General features: G+C 31.1%; 2 protein-coding genes across 2 annotated transcripts in view; one reads left to right on the top strand and one right to left on the bottom strand.

Moving 5' to 3' along the window:
* Nucleotides 1–10,003, bottom strand: part of LOC138933568 (uncharacterized) — a 33,121-nt gene extending 23,118 nt beyond the window's left edge. The window contains exons 1-3 of the mRNA XM_070296386.1: nt 9,881–10,003; nt 9,496–9,566; nt 9,182–9,402 (exon numbers count right to left, since the gene is read on the bottom strand). The gene's annotated coding sequence lies outside the window, so the exon portion shown is untranslated. The remainder of the gene's footprint in view (nt 1–9,181; nt 9,403–9,495; nt 9,567–9,880) is intronic.
* LOC138933279 (uncharacterized) lies at nt 9,122–10,431 on the top strand. The gene is made up of 3 exons (XM_070295875.1): nt 9,122–9,343; nt 9,857–10,013; nt 10,234–10,431. Exons 1-3 carry the CDS (start codon nt 9,209–9,211, stop codon nt 10,386–10,388), a joined length of 447 nt encoding a protein of 148 aa, XP_070151976.1. The 5' UTR covers nt 9,122–9,208; the 3' UTR covers nt 10,389–10,431.
* The last annotated feature ends 11,350 nt before the right edge of the window (nt 10,432–21,781 follow it).

Here is a 21,781-nt window from a genome sequence, read left to right as displayed (position 1 = left end):
TAAGAAATTAAAGGTATCCTTGACTTGACCTTAACGATGCCATCCAAGGTCAAACCAATGACACCATCTTATGTTCCCCTCAGAACCATACAATTTTTGTTCAAAACGTTTTTCTCTAAAATGCTTAGTTTTTGAAAGAAAAGGGATGTACGAGTGGTCTAGGACACCCTGTGTATATATATATATATATATATATATATATATATATATATATATATATACACAAAAACCCTGGATGAGCTGAAAAACAATATTCGTGCTGCTATTGCCATCATCGACGCAGACATGCTGGGCAAAGTGGACCAAAACTTCCGATTTCGACTCTCCCAATGTATTGACCAGAACGGAGGCCACCTTCAAAATGTCATTTTCAAGAAGTAAATAAAAAAAAACTTTAAATGTACCTCTATGTAAAAAAAAAGAATTAAAATGATATCTCTAATACTTTTTGTTTTATGATTTTTTAAAATAAGGAAGTTCCCGCGCCGCACCTTGTATATAAACATCTTCACTATAAATGTGAATGTTTGTATATTCTTATGACATAAGTATACACATATTAAAATTTACATTTATATAAATATTAATATAAATATTTATAAATGCAAACACATAAATTCTCTGTCCGCAAAACAGTGCAATTTTGTGATTGTTACAATATTTTAGATATTTATAATATAGAAAGGGCTTTTCTCTATCGCCCATTTTCATGAGAACGCAACCAAAATATCTTATTTATTATTTTCATATCTGCGATTATAATTTGCAAGCGAGATTGAGGCATCTTTTTTCTGGCCAATACGAGTATCGGGATAGATTTCTTTAAATCATAATTTCTTATCATTTTAAAAAAGACAGTTTAGACAGTTTGTTGCTTGCTATAATATTACAAAACCGTTTCCTCATACTCTTTACATCCTTGGAGTATTTTTTCTTATAAGGATTGCCTTCTAATAACGAAGATGTATATATTTTTTTTTTTAGCTACCAACTTGTATATACACAGACTGATAGACTATTATATACGCGAAATTTGGTATCATCAAAAAAAGAAAAAATATATCGTCAATAATCAATAATAATTCCTTCCAATAATTTATAAGTTTTTATTACTATATATGATTGGTTGCAATCATATGAAAGAATATCAGATATTGCACACTTAGTCTTTCAAAAAAAGAAGTTTCTTTAAATTTCTTCTGGAATAACTGTTTTTTAATAACCAGAATATTCATCCACAAACCGCATATGAAATACATTTTAAACCAACCAGCACACGAATTAAAATCGTCTCTGGGATAAAATATTTTTTTAATAAGCAGAGCACACATTCAAATCGCATCTGGTGTGAAATATTTCTTAAAACAACCAGCTCACGAATAAAAATCGCCTTTGGGATAAAATATTTTTTTAATAACTAGAGCACACATTCGAATCGCATCTGGTGTGAAATATTTCTTTCGACAACCAGTTCACGGATTGATCGCTTCTGGGATACATTATTCTTCAACCAAAGCGTACATACAAAACGCAATTGTTGGGAAATATTTCTTTCGACAACCAGCTCACGAATTGATCGCTTCTGGGATACATTCTTCTACCAAAGCGTGCATGCAAAACGCATTTGGTGGGAAATATTTCTTTCAACAACCAACTCACGAATTGATAGCCTCTGGCTAATAAATTACTGTGACACAATTACTATTATAAAATAAATATAATCAATTTTCAGTACAATATACAAATAAGTAAAAGATTAAGGATATTTTAATAAATTAAAAGTTACTATTACATATATACACAAACATATACACATATGTAGATAATATGTAACACACATATATAATAGTATGCTCGGATGAGAAAAAGATAGACAGAGAAGAGTGGGCAAAGAGAGAAAGAAGATACGAGTGTAACTGAGCAAGTGTCTGTACAAATGCCAAAAGTAAGAAAAAAAAGGCAATAGTTATATTTTTTTCCGTAGCGATACTTTATATTCACTAATGTTTAATGACTGATGTGAATTATCAATCAATATATCGTTTTACAGTCATTTCCTCGCTTACTCATTCCTACTCTCTCTCTCTCTCTCTCTCTCTCTCTCTCTCTCTCTCTCTCTCTCTCTCTCTCTCTCTCTCTCTCTCTTCCTCTTTCTTTTTTTACTCATATCTGTCCATTTATTTATAACAAAAATACTATATGAGTGTTAAATACTATGTGTATCATATATAATGCGTACGTTTATGTGTGTGTATATACAGTATTCTAAATTCTCTTTCTCTAAATATTCCATTCTCATTCTAAATTCTAAATATTTGAAGATTAATTTTATGTTACAATTTTTTATACAAAAGTCTTTATGTTGTTTTCTATTTAGGAATTGCTTTAAAGATATAATCTAAAAAAAAGAAATTTGGAATATTATATTTTATATAATATTACATTATCATATTTATATTTTTGTGTAGACTGTACGGAAATAAAATTAAATAATATCTTATAACATATTAGTATACAGTATACATTAAAACAATTCCTTCTAAAATTATGGTATATAAATATACTAACCTTTTGACCCTTATTCTTTTTAAAGAAAGTCTGCGGGCAAAGAGGAGCAAGTGTCTCTCAAAAATTATATTTTCGTCCCATTATGTGGACACACTATTAAAACCATACTACAACAACCTACGGTTAGCTGCAATTGGGAGGAAAAACACAACACTCGTTTCTTAAATTCAACGCGTTATAACGCGTTATAACAGTTGAGCGTACTTTTGCGGTAATCTCTTGTTACGCGTACGTACACACACGCGCGACTGAGACTGACAATGAGTATCTGCCGCGCACTGGTATGATCGATTGATCGCGTGTGCCTGCCTGCATGTGTGTGTGCCTGGTACAGTCGACTTATTTATTTCCCGATACATACATACATACTTACATGCATGCTACAAATTTCGTGTAATAATGAAAACAAATGCGCATTTTTATAAACGAATATTCTCTAACCGAATAAAAAAATTATTTTCATATTGATTAAAATTAATTCGATACATAAAAACATTATTTATTAATATTTTACGACAAAAATTAAATTTCTAAACTTTTTCTAAAACAAAAATTTAGAAATTTATATATATATATCATGCTCCTCGCACATTCGTTTACATGTTTATTCACGCTGCTCTCTCTCTCTCTCTCTCTCTCTCTCTCTCTCTCTCTCTCTCTCTCTCTCTCTCTTTCTCTGCTCATTCTTTATTGTATTCTTTCATTCCCATTATTATATTCTTCCATTTGTTCGACTTTTATTCTTTTTATTCTCGTCTTCCTACATAATAATAATTATTAATTTAATTATTAATTTGTTTATCTCTATTTTATAGAGTATAAATGAGATATTGTGTATCTTATAAATAGAAAAAGTATTTAATTATGTGTAGTTTCGAACATGTGTTGTATTTACCCAGATAGCAATTTGTTAACAAATTGTCGCCAAATTGGCATCAAATTCGCTCAAAACTTGGTAACAAATCCAGTGCCATCTGTGTCCGCATTAAGCTTGTGTTTTGGTGACAAAGCTTGTTGACATAACCTGACAGCAAATTGACGGCAAAAACCGAGCAAAGCTTGACATGATTTGACGCCAAATTGATGGCAAAAATCGACCAAGATCTGCGCAAGACAATCTGATAGCAGATTGTCAGCAAAAACCGAACAAATTCTGCAGCTTTTGGCCATTCATATAAAAGTATATATTTAAATAGATTTAAAGCCTTAACCCTAAGTAACAAAATGATGATAAGTTTTGGTCATAAAATGACCATTAGATAATTAGACATTATATAAAATCATATATTAATATGTTAAAACATATAGGTAAATTCAAATAACTTAATTTATAAAATTAAAGATCTTTTTGGACAGAAATTGTTTGAATAAGTGAAAATCGAACAAATATCTGTCCGATTTGCAAAAAATCAATTCAATATCTGAATTTTTTGTATAAGAATTGTGTCAAAAATTGAACTGATAGAAATATATATATTATAATATTATTAGCATTTTGTAGGCTTTATATACACTCATGACAAGAATTTGAATACGGGTATAGATAATGAATAACGCGCCGCATAGCGATAAGCGACTGAACTATTTTATAATACTTTGTAATAAGCTGCAGATTTTGTTCGGTTTTTGCTGCCAATTTGCCATCAGATTGCGCACTCTAGATCCTGCTCAGTTTTTGCCGACAATCTGATGTCAGTCATGTCAGCAAGCTTTGCTCGGTTTCTGCCGCCAATTTGCTGTGTAGTTATGTTAGCAAGCTTTGCTTGATTCTTGCCGGCAATCTGCCAGCTTAATCGGTAATAACAACTCTTGTACCAAATTTGTAGCCTTTTTGCTGACAATAATTTGTAGCAAGCACTTGGCAATATCTGTTAGAACAGACCTGGCTGACTGGGTAATTATAGTTAAATAGAAAAAGAAAATAACTTCCCAGTCAGCCACGTCTGTTCTAACAGATATTGCCAAGTGCTTGCTACAAATTATTGTCAGCAAAAAGGTTACAAATTTGGTACAAGAGTTGTTATTACCGATTAAACTGGCAGATTGCCAGCAAGAACCAAGCAAAGCTTGCTAACATAACTATACAGCAAATTGGCGGCAGAAACCGAGCAAAGCCTGCTGACATGACTGACATCAGATTGTCGGAAAAAACTGAGCAAGATCTGGAGTGCGCAATCTGATGGCAAATTGGCAGCAAAAACCGAACAGAAAATCTGCAGCTTATTATAAAGTAAATATCATAAAATAGTTCAGTCGCTTATCGCTATGCGGCGCGTTATTCATTATCTATACCTGTATTCAAAATCTTGTTATGAGTGTATATAAAGCCTGCAAAATGCTAATAATATTATAATATATGTATTTTTATCAATTCAATTTTTGACACAATTCTTATACAGGAAATTCAGATATTGAATTGATTTTTGGCAAATCGGACAGATAATTGTTCGATTTTCATTTATTCGAACAATTTCTATCCAAAAAGATCTTTAATTTTATAAATTAAATTATTTAAATTTACCTATATGTTTTAACATATTAATATATGATTTTATATAATGTCTAATTATCTAATGATCATTTTATGACCAGAACTTATCATCATTTTGTTACTTAGGGTTGAGACTTTAAATCCATTTAAATATACTATTTTATATGAATGGCCGAAAGCTGCAGAATTTGTTCGGTTTTTGCTAACAATCTGCTATCAAATTGTCTTGTGCAGATCTTGCTCGATTTTTGCCATCAATCTGACATCAAATTATGTCAAGCTTTGCTTGGTTTTTGCCGTCAATTTGCTGTCAGGTTATGTCAACAAGCTTTGTCACCAAAACACAAATGCGGACACAGATGGCATTAGATTTGTTACCAAGTTTTGAGCAAATTTGATGCCAATTTGGCAACAATTTGTTATCAAATTGCTTACTGGGTTATTGTGTATCTCATTTATACTGTATAAAATAAAAGTAAATAAATAAATTTATTTATTCTCGTGTAGACGAGAATAGAAAGAATAAAAGTTGACCAAATAAAAGAATATTATGGGAACAAAAGAATACAATAATGAACGAGCAGAAAGAGAGAGAGAGAGGGAGAAATAGAGAGAGAGAAGCGCGAGTAAACGCGTAAGTGAATATACGAGGAGCATTAACCTAAGCGATACGTAGTACATAGCGAGCGAGCAATTAGAAAGAGACAGAGCGTATAAAAAGAGAGAGAAAAGATACTGCAATAATGTTAGTGCGTACATGTATATTACTCTCACACGCATGAAAGAGACAAAGATGGTATGATTATGTCTGTCCTTGTCATGTAAGATTGTAACTCCGCCTATCGCGACATTACGCAACTAATCTACTGCTCTGTTTTACTCTTGAGCCTCTATCTCGCACACATACATATACACGAAAGTGTTGCATCGTAAAATCTTTTTTATAAAGCTTCTAAACTCACTTCTCTAAATTCACTTATACTCTTTAATGAAATGCCGAGTGTGGGGTTTACTGATTAGGCATGTACAAATTACAAATTTGTTATATTAAGTAAATGTTGACGGCAGAAGCCGATAACAAAACTAATCTTCTCATTTTTTTTTTTCACTTTTCATATGAAATCGTAAACTTCGCACTCCGTTATTATGTATACTTTAATTATGGGAAAGGATTTGTTGATATCTATAATCAACAAAAAGATTTTGCATTTTAACTAATATTCGCGTTCTGTCGGTAATCCGGCATCCTCTTAACCGAGGGAAGCGCTCACGCGAGCCACGCGCGAAGCCCGAGCGACCGCGCAATCACTCCATTGCGAAAACGCAGAGATCAGGGCAAATGGAATAAGAAAATTGCGAAAATGCAAGCAAAGAAGTCCTACTTAGAACTCCTTAGCTTGCATCTTGCCGCCAAAATCGAGCGACGATACGTGGCCCGGCCGCTAAACGATCCCCTCCCGGGAAACCAAGGAGACATAATAAAAAGGCCCATCGCTAATAAGCGGCGGACAGTCTTTATCATTAAGTAACATTACGCGGGCAGTCTTTATCATTGATTAACATTACGCGGGCAGTCAATAACGCTAATTACGGACAACTAAGTTAAAGCCACGCAGTCGGCAGAATTAAACACAGAACGAGGAGTGAGTTTCGCAACCGAAACTCGATTCCAGGCACGCGCACGTCAAGATATCTGCTATTGCGATACGCGACGCGAGCTAACGTACGGAAACTTTGTAATTAAGCCAATTTAGGAATAAAACAGATATATATATTTATTTATTCTGATTACACACAAAGTGTCATTTTTAATTATAATAAAATCTATGAATTACTCGGAGCCCGAATTCCCAAATTTCTTCCGGCAAACGATTCCAACTACCGTACCTTTTCGGAAGCATAACAATATATTATATTATATGTTATGTTATTAGTTTGTATAATTATGCAAAATAATAAGTAAAAAATAAGTGAAATTTTTATGAGAAATAATGTCAGTATTCAGCATGATATTGATGTAATTTATTGCAATTTTGAGTAATAATATGTGTCATGTTTATCGAATAATTATTATTTTTTTGTGATAAATATCTTTTATTTTCAGAAGATATAGCAATTTTGAATCTTCTGAGACTATCCTTACACAAGTACCTATATAAGAAGAAGTTGTAAGAAGAAGTTGTACATGCGTCAATCTGCATATCTTTATGTGATATACAAAGTAGGATATTTAAAGTATTACAAGTTATTATCTCTGAAAGTATACATATATATTATTAATTATTTTCTTTATATCAATTGATTTGTTTCATTATTCTGTATATAAAAGTATTACAGTAAGATTATCGAAAAGTAAATATTTTACGAAATATTTTATTTTTTATATCAAAATATATTAGATTAAGATATAAAATAATTCAAAAAATATTTAATGAAAAAATACTTTATTATACTGTTTTGAAAAGCTCTCGAGATAAGCTACAAGAATATGCAATGAAAAATGGGGATTCCCATTTAAGAAATTAAAGATGACCTTCACGTGACCTTCAAACGACTACCCAAGGTCAAACTAATGGCACCTTCTTATGTCTCCTTTGAATCAAATAACTTTTGTTTGAATTATTTTTTGCTATAATGTGTACTTTCACAAATAAAAGTTTGTAACACTTTAAATGCTCCACCCTGTATATATATACGAAAAAACCTGTATATGTATAAGAAAGAAAGAAAGAGTTATATTTGAAAAAATATTTCACACATTAACTACGCGCGATGTATTTATATATAATATCTACAGGGTTGAGAAGTAACGCGTTATTTGTAACGTCGTTACCGTTACAGTTACTTTTTTCGGTAACTATAAAGGTAACAGTGTTACAAATTTTGTTTGTAACGGAAAAAGTAATTTCGTTACATTTTTCGGAAACGACTAACGAATTTAATAGTTACTTTTATCGTTACTTTTTTCGAATTTACTCGGTATAGTTGTTATACAAAGGAATATATTGATAAGAGTGTTAGAATGCAGCATTACATGAAAACTACTGAAAGCTTATTCTGGTATCTTGTTTCTTTTTACTTTGTAAGATAATATTTACAAACTTTTAGTGTTTAATTTGATCTTGTATTTAAAAAAAATTGTATATAAAGTTTGTGTTATATATAAAAAAACTAATGGAAATTGTAACGATTAGTTATTTTTTGAGTAACGGTAACGATAACGAGTTACTTTTTAAGATTAGTAACGAGTAACGATAACGAGTCACTTTTTAGAAAAAAAACGGTAACAGTAACAAGTTATTTTTATAAAGTGAATTCCCAATCCTGAATATCTATAATATCCATATTGATATAGCCAGAAATAATTAGATCAAAAATTAGAATTAAAAAATAATAAAAATAATATTTAAGTAACAAAATTTGACCAACGGTGTAACTTGAAGACTTTTTTCAATTAGAAATTTTTATTCAACATCGAATTCATTATTCTCTCTTTTGATAGAAAAAAATTAATATAGAACATATCTCAAATGTACAAAAAAATTTTCTATTATAAACAAATAGATTATAACGCGTATGTATTTATTTTATACAAGATACATATGTAAAGAAATATGAAGATAAAGTACAAATATTAATCTCATATACGCGATTGTGTGCAAAAGGTAAAAAAATTTACGAGAACACATGCGTCAATTTGTCAATTGAAGGAAAGGATTAAGAATCTGAATAAAATCTTGCTGCTTCGCTACTACTGGATCGTCACGCGCATAACTTTATATAAAGTTAGGCATGCGTTCCGATAACACAGCGTGCTCTTATGGGTACATCCGAAGCGTCTTAATGTGCCAAGAGCATTATGGCATGAATACTAAATAGATAAACACGGCCGATACTTTTTCGAAGGTCATCGCGCGTGAATTCGTCGTCCAGGCATGGCAGTGAACCAGACGGACGGCATATACGCGATCGCATTTCCCTTATTTGTATTCCGCAGGGAAGAGAAATGCGTAGTGGTGGGCCACAAGGTATAGAATCACAAAAGAACCGTACAGATAAGGCACGCTCACCTTGGCGCCAAAGGCACTTGAGAAAACTGGTTTATAAAAGAGACGGACGTACCTCGCAACCCGAACAAACCGAACTGAAATGTCTCGCCCGATCGTCGTTGTGCTCGCGGTCCTGACGTTCTTGGAGGCATCCTCCGCTTCAGTTGATCTGTCCGAGACCAAGAATATCCTGATCGAATTCGCCGACAAGGATGTCGTACCGAAAACAGCGTTGGTAAGTCGGTTTGATGAGATGGTTTTTGTCAAGTTGATCTCGAGATGTAATAGAGAAATCTATTAATAATTATGCAAATAATGCTATTAAATCTAATATTTTCTCTTTTTTGAAAAGGAATATAAAATATGCAAATTATAAAATTTACGTACGATATGATGCGAAGAGAGAGAGAGATTATTTTTTAGATTCTTTAACATCTTTTCATTTGTGATGCTGAAATCTGAAAGAAAAATTTCTGATAACTTAGCTTTTTGATTCTCAATATTGAATTAATCTTTTACATGTTTAATTCCACTTTATATATTTAAATGCATCAATTCAAATCTTTATCTTTAAAAAATTTCCGTTATCGAATTTTTAGCGAGATAATCCGGGAAAATATTTAAAAATTAATTCATGAGCCTTTTATCGCATATGAGAGAGAGTAACGTCTTGCAAAGAAAAAATATTATTGAAAAATAATTTTGATGTAATTATAAAAAAAATGTAAATCTTATCTCATATTTTTAGAAAAATTTGGTGCCCAATACGTACGTTGCTGGATTCATCGGAAATCTCGAGATTGGAAGACGATATTCCGACGAAACAATTTTTCGCCGAGTTATCGAATTTAACAATCCAACAAACACCGTTCAATCAAGTACTCTGACATTGACTGTCACTAATAGTAAGGAAATATTGAATAACAGAAATATAACTTAATTCCATTCAATATAAGAACATTGAGCACATCATATGACCAAGACTTGAAGAGACAGATATTGCTAACGAGAAAAACATATTTATTAAATCATATTATATCCAGATATAAATTAAACATTAATTTATCATTTTTTGACAAACAGTTGTACCATTAATTGTTGACTTTGAATATTCTTTACGCGCAGGAATCCTTCATTATATTAGCGTAATGAATGACAATGGCAGCTACGCGGTTATATGCGATGAACCGAATACTCTGGGATCATCCAGGGGCAATATTAATATCCGCGCCTCTCCAAATACGAAATCCTATCTCACGATAATTACGGCAGTGCATTAAAGGAGCACGTATAAAATAAAACAATAATAGGCACTTATTATATAGCTCGTGCATTCGTATTTTTTTTTTAGAAAAATGAAAAAAATTGCATTTGTGTTTCTTTTCTCGAAAAGAAATTTATTAACTGTGATAAGAAAATTTCTGTATTCCAATTGTATCATGTATTTTGCACAAAAATAAAATCCCGATAAGACAACAACAATCGTTATTATCCGCCATTTTACAATCTGTTTATTCTTATACCTATTATTAAAAATAATTCTTTTCATCTTTTAACAATTTATGTACCAATAGTTTTAATATAAAGATATAAAGATATAAATATTATATAAAGATATAAATATATGATTAGTTTACATAGTTGATAGCAGATAAAAATAGTTGATAAAAGATTGTAAAGTGTAATTAGTATTGCGTAACGAGCATTTTTTTCTTAGACAAATTCTTTATACAATTATACGTATCGGCACGTGTGCATCGTCACACGTGACGAATGCAAATTTATCATTATTTTAGTTTATATTATGCCATAAACATACATTTTACAAAACATTTACTCGCGTATAAATATTCTTCCGCGAATATATATAAATGCAATTTGCACAAAACAATTTTTATTTTAAGAAATAGATCACTATTTTAGTTTATATTATGCCATAAACATACATTTTATAAAACATTTACTCGCGTATAAATATTCTTCCACGAATATAAATGCAATTTGCACAAAACAATTTTTATTTTAAGAAGTAGATTACTCTTTTAGTTTATATTATGCCATAAACATACATTTTATCAAGCGACGCGGTAGCGTCGCGACGCCAAGTATATAAAAAAAACGTTTCGGTCAACGGTTTGCCTATGTTGCCTATGTACAGGGGCCGCGACGCTACCAAGTAGCTTATCCGGAGTTTTACGTCTAATAAACTTTCGATTAAAATTCCTCAGGAACCAAGCCGTTAATCAAAAATCTAACGGCACTTTTCTTATACAATGTGGATGCAAGCTTTCGATTGCGACCAGTTTGAATAAGATTAGTGCAGTCAATCCTGAGGAATGATAATCGTTTACTAAAAATGTGACATTTTTCGTTCTTCTTCATTATCATAATAATAAGGTAAGTTTCAGACTCTCACGTACGTATGCTCGCACGTACACACGCAAAGCGATTTTGTCCTTCAAGGCGCGTTTGCAGCGCTCATGTACGATTATTCGCTTGAGTGTGCAAATACGCCTTGAGAGACAATGTGTATGTGCGTGCATACGTATATATGACTACGTTTACACGTCACCCCTAATCAGGTTTTATAACAACCGTAATTCTAAGCCTGGCCAATCACAGTCATTCCATTCTTCAGAGGAATAGCTGTGATTGGTCAGTTTTACAACTACGGATGTTATTAAACCCGATTAAGGGTGCCGTGTAACAGAGCTCTATGATACGTTTCAAGCAGTACGCGGTAGCATCGCGACGTCAAGATATAATAACGTTATAAATAAGGTTAATGTTTGCGACGTCAAGATATAATAACATTATAAGGTTAATGTTATATTTGAATCTGCTGCAGAAAATATATTTGGTCCTATCGAGTAAGTAGATTGAAATTTTGTATATATATCTTCTTATATATGTCTGCTTATATATGTTTATTTATTGTTTTATAAGTATATTATTTCTTGATTATATCTGAATATTGACTAAATTATAGCGCTTATTTGCAGGATAGAGCAAAATCAATCAATCCTTTCAAGAAGGCCGGTATACTTTTAGCTGAAGAACTTTGCTAAACAGCGTAACATATTGGATTATAGAGATTTGGCAGTAACAGACAGTAAGTACAATATAGTAGCACATATAAAACCAGATATGTAAATTAAATTAAATATTAAAATTCTGTTCTTTTCATTGCACACTGATAGAGGGAAGTGACCATAAAGCACTTAATTTCGGATGGACATAAAAACGATTAATAACTGTCGAAGTAAAAGAAATATTTACTATTTATAATGTGGTAAGGGGAATCCTTGCTCTTATGTTAAGTGATTGAACTGAAGTTGAATTCAATGTGTTGAATAGCTTGAAATTTGTGAAACACGAATACCGAAAATAAATTTAAGCTATAATTATAACTATATAATTATAGCTTAAATTTATTTTCGGTATTCGTGTTTCACAAATTTCAAGCTATTCAACACATTGAATCACGTGTAATATTATAATAGCATGTTGCAATGCGAGATATATATTCATAAGTTTTATGAACATTATCAGAGAGAAATCATTGACATTATTACATTTTTGATAAAATCGTAGGAATTTACGAGTTTCACTTCATAACTACATAATCAAAAATATAATAATGTCAGTGATTTCTCTCTGATAATGTTCATAAAACTTATGAATATATATCTCGCATTGCAACATGCTATTATAATATTACACGTATGCACAGGAAACCAAAGTATTCATACATAATATTTATTTATTATTCTCAAAGTGGATCTTACTGCAACAAAATTTTGATCGTTTTAATTTATTAATCTGTTCATCAGTATACATACATAGTATTAGGTGTACAACTTTGCTTCCGCCGTTTTTTTCCGAAATTCGAGGCTTTATTGTAAAAAACTGGTTATACATTTATGATTCAAAGTATTGTCCACTCCCAATGATCGTGCCAATTCTTTTTTACTTTGACTCGAGTCTTCATTAAGTAATATCTCCAATTCTGCATCTTCGAAAACCTTCTCTCTTCCACCGCTATGCCGGTCTTCGACGTGAAAATCACCGTTCTTGAAGCGTTGAAACCACTCACGACACGTTCTTTCACTAATAGCGGCTTCACCATAAGTATTTGAGAGCATTCGATGAACCTCAGCTGCAGATTTCTTCATATTGAAGCAGAAAATTAAAACCTCCCGCAAATGACGAGAATTTGGCTCGTAAACTGACATTTTCAATCTAAGAGAATAACTTTATGATGCAGACACAAATCGACTAATGTTTTTATGGGGTTATGTTGACAGATGCCCAAGTTTATTGCATGACGTCTATGATCTATTTATTTCGATCACTACTTACCGCTAAAGCCATCTATAGGAAAACGGCGGAAGCAAAGTTGTACACCTAATATGTATACTTTGGCTTTCTTTATACGTATAACTATATTACATTATTTAAGAAAAAGAAAAATCTATGATAATTATATATCACATTGCACAACATGCTATTACAATATTAGTTATACATATGCGAAGAAAGTCAAAGTATACATACGTAGTATTTATTATTCTCAAAGTGAATCTTATTGCAACAAAATTTTAATCGCTTTAATTTATTAATCCGTTTGTCAGCATATATACGTAGTATATGTATATTTTGGCTTTCTTTGCATACATATTGAAAGACAGAAGGACGAATTAAGTGTGACATGAAAAGAACTATATTTAATTATAATGAATATACATATATTTCACATTACACATATATCTCGCAATTGTACAACATGCTATTATAATATTAGTTATACATATGTATGCAAAGAAAGCCAAAGTATATATACAGGGTGACCCATTTTAACTTAGGCAGCCAAATAACTCGAAAAATAAGCACACTACGAAAAAATGTTTAGAATCAAAATTTTGTCATTTCGAGGGGGACGTACAATGACGTTAAAATGAGCCCCCCCACCCCTTCCCCTGGGCGGTGAGGGGGGGCAAGTTTGAAATCTTAAATGGGAACCCCTATTTTTTATTGCATATTCGGAATCTTTGGCTAAAAACACATACAATTTGTCTGAAACATTTTTCTCGATTCATGATAGATGGCGCTGTAATCGACGAAATTCAATTTCTTCGATTTCTCTTACTGAGAACCCATGCTTACGATTCTGCAATAAATTAAAAAATCTGGATTCTGATCTAACATCTCAAGAGCCCATCTACAAAATTGTACTCTGAGTACGTAGTCGGCCTCACTTAATTCCTGTACCAGAGTAATATGATACGGATGGTAATTGACTGATCGTAACAATCTATGTGCCGTAGTTTGAGGGATTCCCAGTTCTCGTTCTATTTGACGGGTACTAATATGGGGATTTTGATGAACCATAGCCAAAACTGCGAGCAATCTAGGGTTATTATTATTATGAAGTCTATTCCTTCGCCTTTCGCGATGAAGTGGATTATTACGAGATCTCCTTTCAATGTTTATAATTTGTTGATCAGTAGGATGGCGGCGATTTGGGAATCGCTCCGCATAAGTACGGGCAGTAAGTCTGTAATTTCTACCACATTCGCCAAAGGTTATAAGAATATCGACTACTTCTGTAGGCGTATAATTTGCCATTTTACCAGAATTTTATCAGAGTACAAATGTAAAAAAAATACATAAACACTTGTGACTTTGGCACTAAATGGACAAAATTTTGGAGGGATACTTAGAGGAACTCCATCAGATGGAAAGTCCAAAATGTCTCGGTACTTTGCACCATTCAAGTTGCCTAAAGGGCAGGTTACGCTAAAAGCAGTTTCTTGAGAAGTAATTAATGAGTAATAAAAAATAATGAGAAGTTTGTTTTAAGACTAATTTCGAGTATTAACAATGAAAACGTGGTATTTTTATTGTTAATTTATTGCAGAATCGTAAGCATGGGTTCTCAGTAAGAGAAATCGAAGAAATTGAATTTCGTCGATTACAGCGCCATCTATCATGAATCGAGAAAAATGTTTCAGACAAATTGTATGTGTTTTTAGCCAAAGATTCCGAATATGCAATAAAAAATAGGGGTTCCCATTTAAGATTTCAAACTTGCCCCCCCTCACCGCCCAGGGGAAGGGGTGGGGGGGCTCATTTTAACGTCATTGTACGTCCCCCTCGAAATGACAAAATTTTGATTCTAAACATTTTTTCGTAGTGTGCTTATTTTTCGAGTTATTTGGCTGCCTAAGTTAAAATGGGTCACCCTGTATAATGCGTACGTTTATGTGTGTGTATATACAGTATTCTAAATTCTCTTTCTCTAAATATTCCATTCTCATTCTAAATTCTAAATATTTGAAGATTAATTTTATGTTACAATTTTTTATACAAAAGTCTTTATGTTGTTTTCTATTTAGGAATTGCTTTAAAGATATAATCTAAAAAAAAGAAATTTGGAATATTATATTTTATATAATATTACATTATCATATTTATATTTTTGTGTAGACTGTACGGAAATAAAATTAAATAATATCTTATAACATATTAGTATACAGTATACATTAAAACAATTCCTTCTAAAATTATGGTATATAAATATACTAACCTTTTGACCCTTATTCTTTTTAAAGAAAGTCTGCGGGCAAAGAGGAGCAAGTGTCTCTCAAAAATTATATTTTCGTCCCATTATGTGGACACACTATTAAAACCATACTACAACAACCTACGGTTAGCTGCAATTGGGAGGAAAAACACAACACTCGTTTCTTAAATTCAACGCGTTATAACGCGTTATAACAGTTGAGCGTACTTTTGCGGTAATCTCTTGTTACGCGTACGTACACACACGCGCGACTGAGACTGACAATGAGTATCTGCCGCGCACTGGTATGATCGATTGATCGCGTGTGCCTGCCTGCATGTGTGTGTGCCTGGTACAGTCGACTTATTTATTTCCCGATACATACATACGTAACTTACATGCATGCTACAAATTTCGTGTAATAATGAAAACAAATGCGCATTTTTATAAACGAATATTCTCTAACCGAATAAAAAAATTATTTTCATATTGATTAAAATTAATTCGATACATAAAAACATTATTTATTAATATTTTACGACAAAAATTAAATTTCTAAACTTTTTCTAAAACAAAAATTTAGAAATTTATATATATATATCATGCTCCTCGCACATTCGTTTACATGTTTATTCACGCTGCTCTCTTTCTCTCTCTCTCCCTCCCCCCCTTCTCTTGTTGTTTTTTTATTTATTCAGCTAAATATCCAACACAGACACATTTTGTGGAAGGAATTTTATTCCTCTCTTTGCGACTAATTGTGAGCGTAATTTAAGAGTCTAGTCTATTCTAACAGTATGAAAAGTTAATGATTTTTAGAAATTTTTTTGAAAAATATTTTAAAAATTAATTTTCTTAGCATTTTACGTATATGTTTTTATTCATGAATTTATTTTTCAAACGATATGTCTCAGTATTTTTAAATTTGAAATATTTAGTTTTTTTTTGCCCATTACGAGTCTCTGCGCATAATATATTCAAAAATGCATGATTGCATACTTAATTCGATGTGATATGCTGTTTCTTATATAATTGTCTGAAATAAAAAATTTGGATATTGAACCTAATTTCACTAGAAAAAATTGAAAAATAACGAAATAATATTATATATTAAAATTGAATATTTCAATTTTGCCAAAATTTTTTCATTTTTTGACTGTTTTTTAGAAAAATATTAAATATTTAACTTTTTAGATTCTAATTAGGTTGAGTATAAGAAATATTCTCTTTCATTTACAACAATTGAAGTTTTTCGGTCCATTTTTATGATATCTGTCACATCAAATTTGAAAACCATGTTTTGAGGAAAACATGTTTAAAATTTTGCGAGCCCATTTAAAGACACGTGCACTATCATATTCAAAGTCTTATTATATAACTGCGTTAATTTTATGAATTGTTCAAGAAAATTTGAAAGACACATTTTTTAGACATCATACTTTCAAAAAACGTAAAAAAATCGATTTTTTGTATCTTCTAAAGTATTGTATATTGGACTCTTTAGAACATTGTCATTCGATAATTACCTGGAATATCTCCTTTCGATTGGAATGAAAAAAAATAACAATTTTTCTCAATGTAATATGTTAATCGCATTAACTAATCGCGCTCATTAGAAAAAATCATTATGACACATTATTGTTTTGCAAGAGCAATATTCGCTTTTTAAACATTTCATATTTATATTATATATATTTCATTATACATTTCATATTCATATTTTCATATTTCATATCTTCGATATACTTTACTTATTGTAAATGCATATCCGCATTTTACATTCACTATATAAATTACAAACCACGTTACTCACAAGTTGTCACCGCGTTATTATCTTATCTTTTTTGTCGTTCTTACTATGTTACGTACGACTATGTTTCGACTATCTGAAAATGACCCTACATCTATATGGACTCATTAATAATTGTGTCCGGCAAATGGTAATTTTCTTTTTAACAGCGACAAAACAATTTTTAGCGACACAAAAAATGTTGACAAGCTGCAGACGTTTCCACGCGTTTTTCTGAAATTTTTAACTTGGTTCGGCACATTTTGTACCATTACGATCTCGTGGGCGTGAGAAATTTTTTTCCCGCATGCACGCGGTTACAATTCTTCATTTTAAATTTTCAGCAGCAAAGGAAAAAAATAAAATAAGAGTCGATGAACTTCGAATAGTCTCGTTTACGTGCGCTTGCTATTATATTTTATTCATCGAACCCTTTTGTCAAATTCGCACACGAGACGATAATAGTGCATATGTTCTTCCTCTGGTTGTTGCAATATTTACGACGGTGCAATGTACACGAATTTTGTCGGAGGCATACGTGATAATGATGTTTCGAAAGTGGGGATAATATCGCATCGAGACCGCGGGAAGACCAGTGTCCTTTCAGCCAATGCCATGGACTGTCCAAACAAATATAATATACATAACATTCACGAAGGTAAGTGACCCTAATGGCTGGGAATAAAAAAGAATGTGTGTATTTGAATTTTAATGATTAAATGTGGATTTGGTCACAGTTCTTAAAGATTTTTATATATCATTTACTTGAATCTATTTTAATATGAGAATTATTATTACCGTTTTTTGTTTTTTCACTTGATATTATACACTATACAGTATTTTTACATAATTGTGGCTAAAGAGATACCAGAATAGTATTGAAACATCTTACATATGATATATTAAAGAATTTTTTTCAACAATCTAAATGGTTTTTTATCAAATTTAACATACTTCTTTTTGATCGATTTGACCTATAATTTTCTGCACATATTTTTGAAAATAATTTTGTTCTTTCTTTTGTGTTATCAGTTAATAAAGTTTCCAAAACAAAATAGTTTTTATATATGTATATCGTAGTATAAGTGTATATGTCGTAGGCAAATAGTTATATTAGGAAAATAGCTTTTGACTAGGCAAATGCTATCTGCCTAGTCAAATGGCTTTCGCTCGTTTATTTTTGTGTTCAAACGCTATTTTCTTAGGCAAATGCTATTTGACTGAACCGCTATTAGGCAAATGGTATTCAGCGAAACATGCTTTGATGCATTTCAGTATTTAAGTGTTCTTTATTGCTGAACTTTCTGCATTAATGTACACCAGTGACACTAGAGCGTTTTTTATTGCAGTACACCTAGCACTAACTCGTTCTCTATTGTAGTGCAACGAAATTTAGTGCAACAGTTCATTGTACTCGTTGCACTGGGTCTTGAGGAAAAACAGACAATGCAAGAATCGAGTAGTTGAGTGGTGGGAGATTTAACCTATTATAAATATTAAAGTATTCTATCAAAAAATTTTTTTTAAATATTAAATTTTTAATATTTTATTTAATATTTAATATATAAAATTAAAAAAATAATAAATACATATAAATAATTATAAATTTAAATATTATATTTAATATAATTATATGATTATATAGAATTATATATTATATTGTATAATTACATATTAATATTATAATAAATAATATATACCAAATCAAAATAATTATAAATTTAATACAATATATTTATTAAATAATAAATATAAAAATAAATATTAAATATTAAATCACATAATATTTAAAATTATATGATGCGCTTTTAAATATTAAATATCCTATTTAAAATTAAAATAATTAACAATTCTCTTAAAATTAAATTATAAACACTGAAATTGTATTTATAATCTGAATGTGATAAAATCAAGTGATAGATTAACTTTTATCATATTTAAAGAAAATACTGTGTGTCTGTTTACAAAAGCTAGTTTTAAATTATATAAATATAAATTTTATAAATATAATTTATATAAATTATATAAATATAATTTATATAAATTATATATTAGACAATAATAATTATATTTATATAATTTATATAAATTATTATTGTCTAATAATTTGTTTAATGTTTAATATTATCATGTGATGCGCCATGATCACTGCACTGAATGGCACAGAAACGTTCTTTAAACGTTTGATTACATTAGCTTGTTCTCGCTTGCACTATTACAGTTCAGTGCAGTGCACTGTGAACTCAGTGCAGCTATAAAGAAAACCTATTGTTTTGTAAGGTTATGTTATGCTCATTCTGCGAGGTGTTCTCGAGGAAAGAATAATCGACATTAGAATAATATTCAAGTAAAGAAATAGCCATCTCAAAATATTGTATATATTACTACAGCCACAATAAAAAACCGGCCGAAGGGGCAAGACAAACGCATTTTGTAAGTATATTAATCGCTAGTTATTATGTTTATGCTGCATTAACTCATTTTGATCCCGAATCTAATAAAGTTATTCTTATTTATAGGCAACATGGTAGATAAAGAAGAATATTATTTGCGGCTGAACGAAAGATGTCCAGAAAACACTTAAAAAACCATGAAACTTACAAAAAATTAATGGTCATTGATCATCATATTAAAAAGTTACCAAGAGAAAGAATCTCCGATCAACACTCAGGAGATGTCGAGCTATGAAAAATATTATGGTGGAAAATACAATCTCCTGGAAATATCCGGCGTATCAAAGGTTATTTTAAAACAAAAGTACCTGAGTGATATTATTTATGTTACGCCAATTGAGAAGTTTTCTGATAAAATTGATGAATAATACAAAACAACAGGGTACGGGGGAAGAGATATAGTACTTCATAATTTAAAAAAAAATGTAATATTCCAAAATTGACTATTGAAATATACGAAAAATTATGCACGACTTGCAATTTAAAAAAAACACAGAAACATGCTGGTTTGGTGGTAAGACCCATAAAATTGAAGGATTTTAATGTCAGAGGACAAGTTGACTTAATTGATTTTTAATCTTGCACCGATAGGAAATACAAAATTCTCCTAAATTATCAAGACCATTCTACCAAATTTTTGTACTTGCGGCCATTGCAGACAAAAAGAACTGCAGGTGGTTTTTAAATTACTTAAAATTTTCCTTGAACAAGGCACTCCAATTATTTTGCAAAGTGATAATGAACGGGAATTTACTGCCGAGATAATTAAAGAGTTGGTTTGTTATGACCAGAGTACAAAATTGTACATGAACGACCCAGGCATCCTCAAAGCCAGAATTCTGTTAAAAGATCAAACCAAGATGTCAAACAAATATTAAGAATTTGGATAGAAAAGAATAAAACTTCTTATTGTTCGGTTGGGTATTACTTTGTGCAATGGCAGAAAAATAAATCGCTTCATTGTATCATTGGAAGATCACCCTATAAAAGTCTGTACTGGACAGATCCCAAAATAGGCTTAAGATCTACAAATTTACCATCAGACCTTATTGATAAAATATCAACTAAGGAAGACTTAGAAGTCATTAACACAAACTTTACCAATAAAAATACAGAAAGTTCACCGAACAATAGCGACAATGCAGTAGTAGAAGAAGCTATCGATTTAACGGTAGAGGACATTCAAAAAGTAAAGATAAGTGATGTTGACATCGGAATTGCATCGGAAGTCAAAAATTATCAAATACAAACATATGCATAAGATATTATAGATGAAATACCTATAATAAAAAACGTTTCTGCAAATGCTTTAAACCAGGACACTGATAAGGATCAAAGTATGAAGCCTAGTGTCTTATACTGCTGTGTTTGTGGCAACAAAAGTACAGGTGCACACATCTGTTCAAAGTGCGATGAAATAATGCATGTTACTTGCAGTATTTCTTACGAAAATGACGAGGCATTTGGCAGCCAAGTTACTTGCAATCATTGTGTCAATGAAGAAAATATTAGAATAAACCGAAAAAATCTTACAAAGGGCAGCTCAAAAGTGCTGAAAAAAATGACCAAAAAAAGCAAAGCAATTTTCGACGAAATAGAAACTGGGAAGTACGTAACGATAGCTGTCCCGAAATTTGACTGACGACCGTTGGACAAAAAGAATTTAGAAGAAATTATAGTTGAGAAGAAAAATAACGTGTACGAAATAAGTATAAAAAGTGGCATATTGAAAAACTGGCTTATCAGAAGCGACTTAATGTCTGTATCTTTAATTAGTTTTAATTATAGTGACATTCCTCAAAAGAATGGTTTATTTTTTTAAGAGAAGCCTGTGCCTCCCAATCTATGTTTTCAGGGCAAGGGTTT

This window comes from Polyergus mexicanus, unplaced genomic scaffold (assembly GCF_030449975.1).
Source record: "Polyergus mexicanus isolate NDT 795.1 unplaced genomic scaffold, iyPolMexi1.0 SCAF_5, whole genome shotgun sequence".
Taxonomy (NCBI): domain Eukaryota; kingdom Metazoa; phylum Arthropoda; class Insecta; order Hymenoptera; family Formicidae; genus Polyergus; species Polyergus mexicanus.
Note: the sequence above shows the minus strand (reverse complement) of the source record. Positions and strands in the feature narration are given on the sequence as shown.